The sequence below is a fragment of the Manis javanica genome, chromosome 10 (assembly GCF_040802235.1).
Source record: "Manis javanica isolate MJ-LG chromosome 10, MJ_LKY, whole genome shotgun sequence".
Lineage (NCBI taxonomy): Eukaryota > Metazoa > Chordata > Mammalia > Pholidota > Manidae > Manis > Manis javanica.
This window is the reverse complement of record NC_133165.1, coordinates 37,008,470-37,017,812: the sequence shown is the minus strand read 5'-3', so window position 1 is coordinate 37,017,812 and position 9,343 is coordinate 37,008,470. Positions and strand designations below refer to the sequence as shown.

Sequence of the window (9,343 nt, the reverse complement as noted above, 5' to 3'; positions counted from 1 at the left end):
GCTAGTCATGCCCTGCTAACTTGATTTCATCACCCACTCACGGGTCATGGCCTACATTAAAAGTAGGGTCTTAGGCCATGCAGAGCAGAAGTCAGAACGCTGACCAAATCCTGCTTTGAGCCTTATTTGTTTGGCTTCACCTCTTCGTTGTTTTTTTTTTAAAAAGCAGAATTTTATACCTTCAGGCAGGCCTCCCTTCTCCTGGACCATTTCGGATTGTCTGATACCCAACTGCTTCACATATCTGTGTTACTTAGCCTGGGTGTTGAAGGCACTTCTCTTGGACCTTTGAGTTTTCTAGATTCCACCAGAATAGATGTATGCACTTACACATTCCCTGAATATTAAATGTGCGTATCTTACATGTCAGTCACATTACTGGCCAGGGAAACACAGCAGAGAACAGACAAAAATCGCTGTCTTCATACAGCTGAGATTCTAGGAGAGAGTTACAGATAAGCTTCCCAAAATAAATAATTCTCTACTAGAGGGTGAAAAATTCTTTAGTGAAAATAAAGTGGGAAGGGTATCAGCATGCTCTAAGAGCTACCAGATTGCAGGCCTCACACCCCTTTGCAGAAATGAGGAGCCCAGAATGTTCCCAACAGAGGTCCGAGAGAGAGACTGCGGGAGAACAGCAAGAAATTTCCTCAAAAAGAGAGTTCCCAGACTGCCCAGTCGGGTAAACCTGACCCATCATGTTCTCAGATCGTTCCGCCAAAAGGTAAAGCACCAGCAACTTTAATCTAGATTTCAAATCAGTCAGCCATTAGAAGGGGCAACGTTGCAAGACGCGGTCACGGGGCCTTCAGTCGGTATAGTATTTAAGACTGTTCCCTAATTCGGCCTCCTCAGTCCCCATCTCCCTCTCTCCCGCGGGATAATCGGCCACCTCGTTAGCTCTGCACACATGACCCCTCTCGACCGGTCTCCTGGTGACTGTGCCTGCCTTATCTCTTGCCTCTCCTCCCTCACATTTTCCGCTCCAACAAAGCTAAACACAGCCCCGTAGGGGCTTTCACGCTTCTGTGCCTTTGGACACGCTGTTCTTCTGCCTTGAAGGCCGCTGGCCTGCATCCTCGCGCGCCCCCGCCCCATCCTCAGCGAGCTCCCATTCATCCTTAAGAACCCAGCCCGCTGTCCCCTTCTCCACGGAACCCCCTTTCACCCCTCGGCCCTGTCCCTGTCTGCAGTACCCATCTCGCATTTGCTTCTTTGCGCCAAGAAAAATACTGGGGTCTCCAAATCCCTCCCCTTCCATACTCGGGCCTCCTCAAGTGCTGGAGTTATGCTGGCTGCTAGCTTAGCACAGTCCCGAGCTCCGAGTGGGAGCTTGCCCGCAGGTTCAGGCTGGCTCTAGGGGCCCGCAGTTCGGCCCTCCGCCTCCCCGGGGGCCCGGCGGGGACCCGTACCCCAGCACTCGCCGGACACCGGACCGGCCCCTCGCACGGCCGCCCAGACACTGACATCAGCAGCCGGCGGCGCCCGAGCCGCGCGCGACTACAAGTCCCGGCACGCCCCGCCGCGGCCGCGCATGCCCAGCGGGCCGGCGTTTGAGTGGCAAGTTGTTTGTTACAGCGAACACCAGCTGCTCTCCGCGCCGGGCGCCGCTGCTTCGCCAGCGCTGCCGCCCTCGCCTGCCACCCGCCGCCGCCCGCCCGTCGCCCGCGGCCCTTCGCGGCTCGGCGGGCCTCCCCTTTGTCCGTCCCGGCCCGCCCGGCAACGAGGTCCCGGTCCCCGGGCCGGCTGCCCGCGGCGCTCGGTGCCGGCTGGGCGCGCAGGGGGCGGGGGCCGCGACTTGCCCCCCGCCGATGAGCCGCAGCGGAGCGCGGGCGGACGATGGAACTCCACATCCTGGAGCACCGGCTGCAAGTTGCCAGCGTCGCCAAGGAGAGTATCCCGCTCTTCACCTACGGCCTGATCAAACTTGCCTTCCTGTCCTCCAAGACCAGGTGAGCGCGCGGGGACGCGGCGCGGGTCGGGGAGAGACAAAGAGGCGCACCCGGGTGGCTGTCTTCGCCGCCGCCGCTCGGAAAACAACTTCGAGCCCCGGGGAGCGCCCCTACCCCGCTGGTCGCTCTGTTTTGGACAAAACCCCCCAGTCTGCCCTCCAGCGGGGTCCTTCACCCTGGCCACCTACCCCGGGTGCACCCCAGTCGCTGTCTGTCCCCATCTCAGCCCCCTCTCTCCTATCCGCTCCCGAAGATCAGGAGGGCCGGGGGGGCTGCAGTGACGATTCGGTGAATGAACGAACGAATGAATGAATGAAAAACAGGTGTGGGGACCCAGCAGTGGAAAAAAACAAACTAACACCCCCATCCCCCAATCCCTCGGTTGGGCCGGCCCCCGTCGCGAGGGAGGGGGTAGGGATTCTGCTGAGCGCGGCTACCCGGAGCAGAAAATCATAAAATCATTAGTGGGTGTTTATCTCAAGGTGCCTGGGAGGGTTGCGGACTGCTCGAGTGGCTGGGGGAGGGCAGGGGAGAGGCTGCAGGCGAGGGTCTCGTTGGCTCTTTCTCCTCCAGGTCCGGGAAGGTGGAGGGGGGTGGTGTTTTGCCGAACAGTGTAAGGGGGAGGAGCGGGCGTGTTTATGGCTCTGCCTTGAGGCTGGGCTTGGATGCTGCAGGGGGAAAAATAGTTGAAGGCCTTGGGAGGTTGAAAAAAAAAAAAAAGTTGGATTTCTCACAAACAGGTCCGGGTCTGACTTTGGGAGCCCCGATGGGTGCTTGTATTAGGGTAGTTTTTTTTAAGGAGCCGTAGCCCAGTGGAGTGTGAGTGTGAGCTAACTGCTGTAACTTAAATCCCTTGTTTGTCCACAGTCGTGACCGTTTAAAGGGATGAAGTTGTTGCCGGTTGGATTTTTTCGGGGGCTGGAGCTGAGGTGCTTCTCCCTTCCCGTAATACGAACTATGGGTCAAGGTTAACGTGCAAATGACGTGCCCCTAGGCTGCCGCCGTGGGCGCTGAGCTCAGGGCAGCTCCCAGGGTGCAGGGAAATAATTCAGCGCAAGCTTCTTATCTGCCTGTTAAAAGTTCTTGCCTGCAAATCTCACTTTGATGTGTGTGTCTGGGCGGGAGCTCAGTCCTGCCATTGTTTGCGAGATGGAGCAGAGATCTGCCAGTGGCATCTTGTTTACTTTCTTCCCTGGCTGCTCCGTGGGGTATGGAGGGTTGAAATCCTTGCCATCCCTGAGCTCTGGCTCCTTTGATTGCAAAGGTAATTATTAAACAGGTCATTTGCAAACAAAAGCCAACAGCTCAGATTCTGAAACCCCTGGCCCCCTCTGCCTCTTGACACCCCCCATCCCTCATGTACTTGCCCTCTGCCCCCTACCCCCTCGGGCTGTCTTGAGACTCCTAGGCTGGTAAGAGAAAGGCAATAAGAAATGGCCTTGTTTTTCCAACCTTGGCCCTCAGCCCCAGGCAGACCCCTGGCTGATTTCTCCGCTACCGTTCAAAATGGAATGATGACTCAGGCTGTTGCTGTGCTGTGCCTGGGTGCTGGGTGGAAGGAGGAGGCACTGGGGGCTTCTTAGAAAAGGGGTCCCCCCTGCTGCCTGTTTCCCATTATGGAAAGACTGGCCCTCTCCAGTCCCTCCCCAGGGTCCAGCTCAGAGGCCTCATATGGATGGGCATGTCCCGGGGGCAGGAGGGCCTGCTGACACGTCTGCTACAGACAACCTGCCCCCCAATGGGTCCCGCTTCTCCATCTCCTGGAGGAGGCAGCAGGTCTGAGGCCCAGGTGACCAGTCCAGTCTCAAGATGACTCAGAGGTCAAAGGTCATCTCCAGTTCCACGGGCTGGTTGTAGTGTGTTGAGCACACTTGTCCAACGTCAGAAGGCCAGCCCTCCCTGCACTCAGGACCAGGACACTGGCTTTGGGTTGTGACTAGCCCCTTACTGCCTGCAGGACCTTGGCAAGTAATGAAGATGGCGCCAGTTGGCCCACTAGCTTTCCCAGAGCTGCTGTGCGTACAGCATGGAATGATTGTGGAAACTGGCTTTTTAGCAAGTATAAGGGCCAATGGGGTGTGGATATATTATCTAACATATTTATAATAATCAACTATCCAGGGAGAGCTTTTGGTCCTGCTTTATTCTTGCATCCGTCCCTGCCCCCAAGTGATAGTCCATAGCCCTGCGGGTTCCCCACCGCAGCAACCAAAGTTTAGCCCAAACTGGCGGCATGTGCACGTGTGCGTCTCACACACACACACACACTCACTCTCTCTCTCTCTCTCTCTCTCTCTCTCTCTCTCTCTCTCTCTCTCTCTCTCTCTGCTGCCTGCTTACAAGTTTTCAGCTATTTCCCTAATAGGATCGAATCCCTGGGAGACATGAGGCCTTTGGGACTTGAGTCCAGAATCCTCATCTTTTCTCACTCTGCCAAAAACTCTGGTCACCCACAATTCCCTTTATCCTTCCCTTCACACCTCCATGCTTTGGTACTTCCATCTCTGCTTGGAACACCCCCTACCCCAGTGAATTCTTGTTCGACCCTCAAGATCTAGTGACATCACCCTGAAACTGTCCTCATCCCCAGCAGACATGTTCACTTCCTTCCTCTGGTGTTTCCCTGGGTGGAGGCTGGGGAGGGATTTGGCATTAGTAGATACCCCTCTGTGTGGGGGTGCATCTGGGTCCAAGAGATGCCAGGATACACTCTTCAAAGTCCAGAGCCTGGTGGGAAAGAAGAAAGAGGCAATTAAGTAAAGGGGGGATCTAATGGGGAAGCAGAGGGACCTGCGGGTTGGCCTGAGGAAGCCTGGGAGGCTCCCTACAGGAGGTGGCACTGGATCTTAGGGCTTTAAAATAGGAACTAGCTGGGGTAAAAGGGAATCCTGGTCCTAGATCCCACATATACCACAGAACACTGTGAATTAGGTTTGACACCTGCTTTGCAAAGAAAATATCTGAGGCTCAGAAGTTAAGTGACTTGTGCAAGGTCACACAGCAAGTGGTAGAGTCGAGATTTGAATATGCGTCTTTCTGGCTTAAGCTCAGAGATGTGCTAGTATAGGTTGCAGTGACACCTATATTCAACAGTTCTGGCCCACCCTTTTGTTGGCAACGCACTGTTCTAAAGGCAGGAGGAGCACAGAATGGAACCTGTGGGCATCCTGTGTCCCACCCTGCTGGTGGACCTTTTCTTCTACCAGGAAAACTTGTCCCTCATCACTTCCAAGGTAGACCTTCTACTTCCTCACTGCCTGCTCAGCAGCTCCCCACCTCAACTTTTCATCCTTCTCTGCTTTTGTCCTTAACAACATATTGTTTGCTTGTCTGAGTCTCCTGGACTACAGTGCTTACTCTCACCAAGCTTTTTGTACATCTTATCCTCTCCTCCTCCTAGCCCCCAGTACCAGAAATAAGAGACAGTAGTTTCATCATCTCTTACAAAAAGGTGAAGGCGCTGGGTTTGGAGAAGTAAAGTGGCTTGCTCAAGGTCACAAGCAGCATTGGGGTTTGAACCAGGTCCTTTCTTCACTGTGCTTAGCACACTGCTTTGTAGGCACTTAGTAACTGCTTCTTTGATGGATGTCCAACCCGTGCAGAGTGACCCAGATTTCAGCCAGTCTCTTATGAGTGCCCTGGGGGCTGGAAGATATAAAGCAGGCAGAATCACACCTAGAGAAGCAAGACCTAGCGCCCTCCTCTTCTCTCCACCCTGACTCTTGGGACAGCATCTGGGTGTGGCTGGAATGGGAGCAGAAGGCACAGTTGAGTGCACTTATTCTAGGCACAAAGCCGGAGGGTGAGACCCTGGGTGAACAAAATCAAGGCCATCTACAGAGCTTCCCCTCTGTCCTTGTGATAACCAAAGGATCGGTAGCCTGGCTGAGGGCTCACTGAGCCCACCCCACCTCACTTAACAGCCTTAATTCTTATGGTTCCCAGCCACTCAGATTATTTCTTGTACATACATACACACACACCTATAGTGCCTCCAGCCTCATGCCTGGAATGTTATTCTTTGCCCTGCCCACTTTGTCCATCTACTCATTCTTTTAGATACCATATTAGCCTCACCTCCTCCAGGAAGTCTTCCCTGAGTGCACAGCTGAGCTCAGACCCTTCCTCCGGCTGGTATTAATGGGCATAATTGCAAGAAGATAAAATATGACCGACCATAGAATATCTGCAGGATGCTTTGGGCTGCAAATAACAAAAGCCGTGACTTGGCTGGCCTAAACAATAAGTTTGACTTTGCATGGTAAGAGGCTATGAGCTGGGCTTTTCTGGGACTGGTCAATTTAAAGGATTGATAATGTAGTCTAGGACCTTGGGAGAGTCGGGTGCAAACCCAGTGGCGGGAAAGGGCTATCATCTCAAGAGTGTCTCTGAGAAAACCTTTCCCGGAACACGCCCCCCTCCTGCACAGACTTCCTTATCTCATTGATGGGAACTGAGTCACATGAGCATGCCTACGCCAATCACAGGCGCAGGGAATGAGACCATCACAAACCAATCAGGATTCACTGCTGCCTGGGGGCTTGTGGCTAGGGAAGGCACAACTGGCAGCAGCTAGTATGGGGTGAAAACAGTGATGACAACCCCAAGTCCGAGCTGGATTGTCCCCATTTTACAGAGGAGGAAACCAAGACACTTGAGTGCCCAAGGACACAAAGAAGTGGCAGAGCTAGGATGAACCCAAGAGGTCTGGCCATAGAACCTGTCCTGGTGACCACTCGGCCAGGCCTAAAAGCACACTGGTTTGGATGCCCTATCTCCAGGGGGCCTCTGAGCAGAGATGTGGCTCAGCGGCCATAGCAATGAATTAGGGGCCAGGTCATTACCCTGAAATGCATCCAGGCATCAGGCAGCTGGGGTACCCACTTTTTTTGCCCATGAAATGCTCCCATCTTCAAATTTCATTTTAGGAAGGCTACCTCATTGGATTGGCAGAGAAAGCACCTAGATGAGTATGCAGTAAGTGTGTGCCCACAGAAACCAGTACTGCCCATCTGGGCCAGATCCCCCGTCTGCAGGTCTCCGGTGCGTTTTGGCCTGCACGCTTTCACTCATGTTGCTGCCTGTGGGGACTCTTGCCAACAAACCATATTGCACACTAAAGACTTAAGAGGCATTTATAGGGGAAAAGTTCAAAATTGCAAAAAGTCCATCTAAAGCCCTCGTTGTTTTCATGAGAACATTGGTCAGAGATCACCATTTGATTGCAGGTTAGGGAAAGACAAGCCAGCAGGGGAGTTAGGCCTGGGACGTGGCACCACCCCATCCTGGCATTCAGACCTCAGGCAAGTTGTTTGACCTCTCTGTGCTGTCAATTTCTTACCTCAAAAGCCAGAATAATGATCATACCCACTGTTTTGGTTATCATGAGGACTTAATAAGACAAACCATGACAAGCATTTCGAATAGAGCCTAGTTCACTGGATGTTCCAGTAGATGTTACCTGAGCAAGAAAATGCCCTGGTTAAGCTGACCAGCACAAGGCTGGAGTTTGAAAATCTCAGGGTTAGGAGACGTTTTAAGACTTCTTAAAAACATGCACACAATGACACTCTGATTCCAGGAGGTAGAGATTCTGTCACTGCCCTCCAGGAACCTAGAAAAGACAGCAGTCATTTAGGGCTCCTGGAAGGGGTGGCCAAAGTGCTCTAAGACCCCTGAGCTGCAGACAAGCCTTCCCAGAGGAGGTGGCACCTTTGAACTGAGTCTAGGAAGAATGGGAAAATGTCAGGAGGTGGAGGTGCTGGGGATGAAAGAAAGCACTTCCACCAGGCAGGGAGAAGCAGTGGATGGGCACAGATGCATCAGGGGAGGGGTGCAGGTGGGAAAAGCGGAGCCCTGGGACCATTTCCCATGCCCGCCTTGGGCAGCAGCCTCCTACTGCCCCAGAGCAAGGGGCTGGCTCAGCCCCAGCTTCCAAGCACCAGGTAGGAACCCAGGTAGGAAAAGCACAGTGTTGTCCTTGGCCTGCCCTGCACCTGGCTGCTCAGCGTGGTCTACCACCCCCATCCCCCACTGCCCGTGCCTACTGCCTCTGCCACAGCCAGGCCTGCTCATCTCCCCCTGAGTTATCCAAACATCTTCCCTTCCAGTCTGTCTGCCTTCAGGGCAGTACAGATGGTTAGCACAGCCAGAGCCCTCTGGGCAGGAGGAAGAGCCCCAGCGAAGGCCTGGAGGCTGAAAAGACAAAGGTGAGTGCAGAGCATAAGCAGGGACTTGTGGCCAGTGTGACCACAGCTTGGGGATGGTACAAACTGGTACATTTCATTCATGCAGAAACCCTGCAGTCTGCACCTGCTATGTGTACACCCAGTGGGAAACACACAAGCAGCTTCCGTTCCATAGGAAGAAAAGGTGTGTTCTCCACAAAAGGCAGAGGGTGACAGACAGGCCTAAGGGCCCGAAGGGAGGCAACTGCTGGTCATGCAGGGGCTGAGTGGGGGCTGTGTGGCTGCACCAGACCAGTGCTGAGGCGGATGTCATGCTTCATCCTGAATCCCTGACCACATCTCTGGCTGCTCAAAACCCATCTCAGACTGCCCCCTGCTCCCAGTTCAGTCTCCTTACCTGACGTGAATATTCCTTGATCCAACTTCTGTCCTCTCTGGCTTTGTCCCATCTGTATACCACCCATGCCCTATTTTTGAGTAACTGTGGTAGTTTTTAAATATCCCAAGTCCTTTGACGCTCTTTCTCTTCAAAAGCTAGAGCTCCCCCACCTTTAAATGGGGTCTGGATTTGTGACTGTTCTAACAACTAGAAGCTGGCAGCAAGATGCTGTGAGGCTTCTGATGCAGGGCATGAAAGCGTAGCCACTGCCTGGTGCAGGCTGTGCCCTGCCTCTCCATCTCTGTCCTGGATGCCTTGCTCTGTAGGAGCCAGCTGCCATCTTGTGAGGGCGCTCAAGCAGCCCTGTGGACAGCCCCACAGTGGGGAGGCCTGGAGCCTCCCACCAACAGCCAGCCCATGAGTGAGCCACCTGGAAAACACCTCCTACCACCCCAAGCATGCCTTCCAGTGACCTTGACCTTGATCTCACAAGGGCTCATCCAGAAATGTGCCCTTGAGCTACACCCAAATTCCTAATCCTTAGGAACTGTGAGAGAGAGCATATATAAGTTTATGTCATTTAGAGCCACCAAGTTTTCAGGTAATTTGTTATGCAATAAGTAACTAATATAGTGCCTATGTAATTTATCATCCAAGTGGGGAGAACTAAAAATAATTACCCTGGACAATAGGAACAGGGCAAACGGGAATGTGTGACCACCTGCGCTTTAGCCCAGCCAGACAGTTCTCACAAGTCCTCCAGCCTAACACTCTTCTTGGCATCAGCTTGAGCATCACCTCCTCCAGGTAGCACCCTGGGGTGG

General features: G+C 53.6%; 1 protein-coding gene across 1 annotated transcript in view; it reads left to right on the top strand.

Annotated features, from left to right (window-relative positions):
• The first annotated feature begins 1,571 nt into the window (after positions 1 to 1,571).
• CASTOR2 (cytosolic arginine sensor for mTORC1 subunit 2) overlaps positions 1,572 to 9,343 on the top strand; it is a 55,619-nt gene continuing 47,847 nt past the window's right edge. Inside the window, exon 1 of the mRNA XM_037002776.2 lies at positions 1,572 to 1,952. Within this exon, the coding sequence (XP_036858671.1) occupies positions 1,840 to 1,952 (113 nt within the window). The 5' untranslated portion in view covers positions 1,572 to 1,839. The remainder of the gene's footprint in view (positions 1,953 to 9,343) is intronic.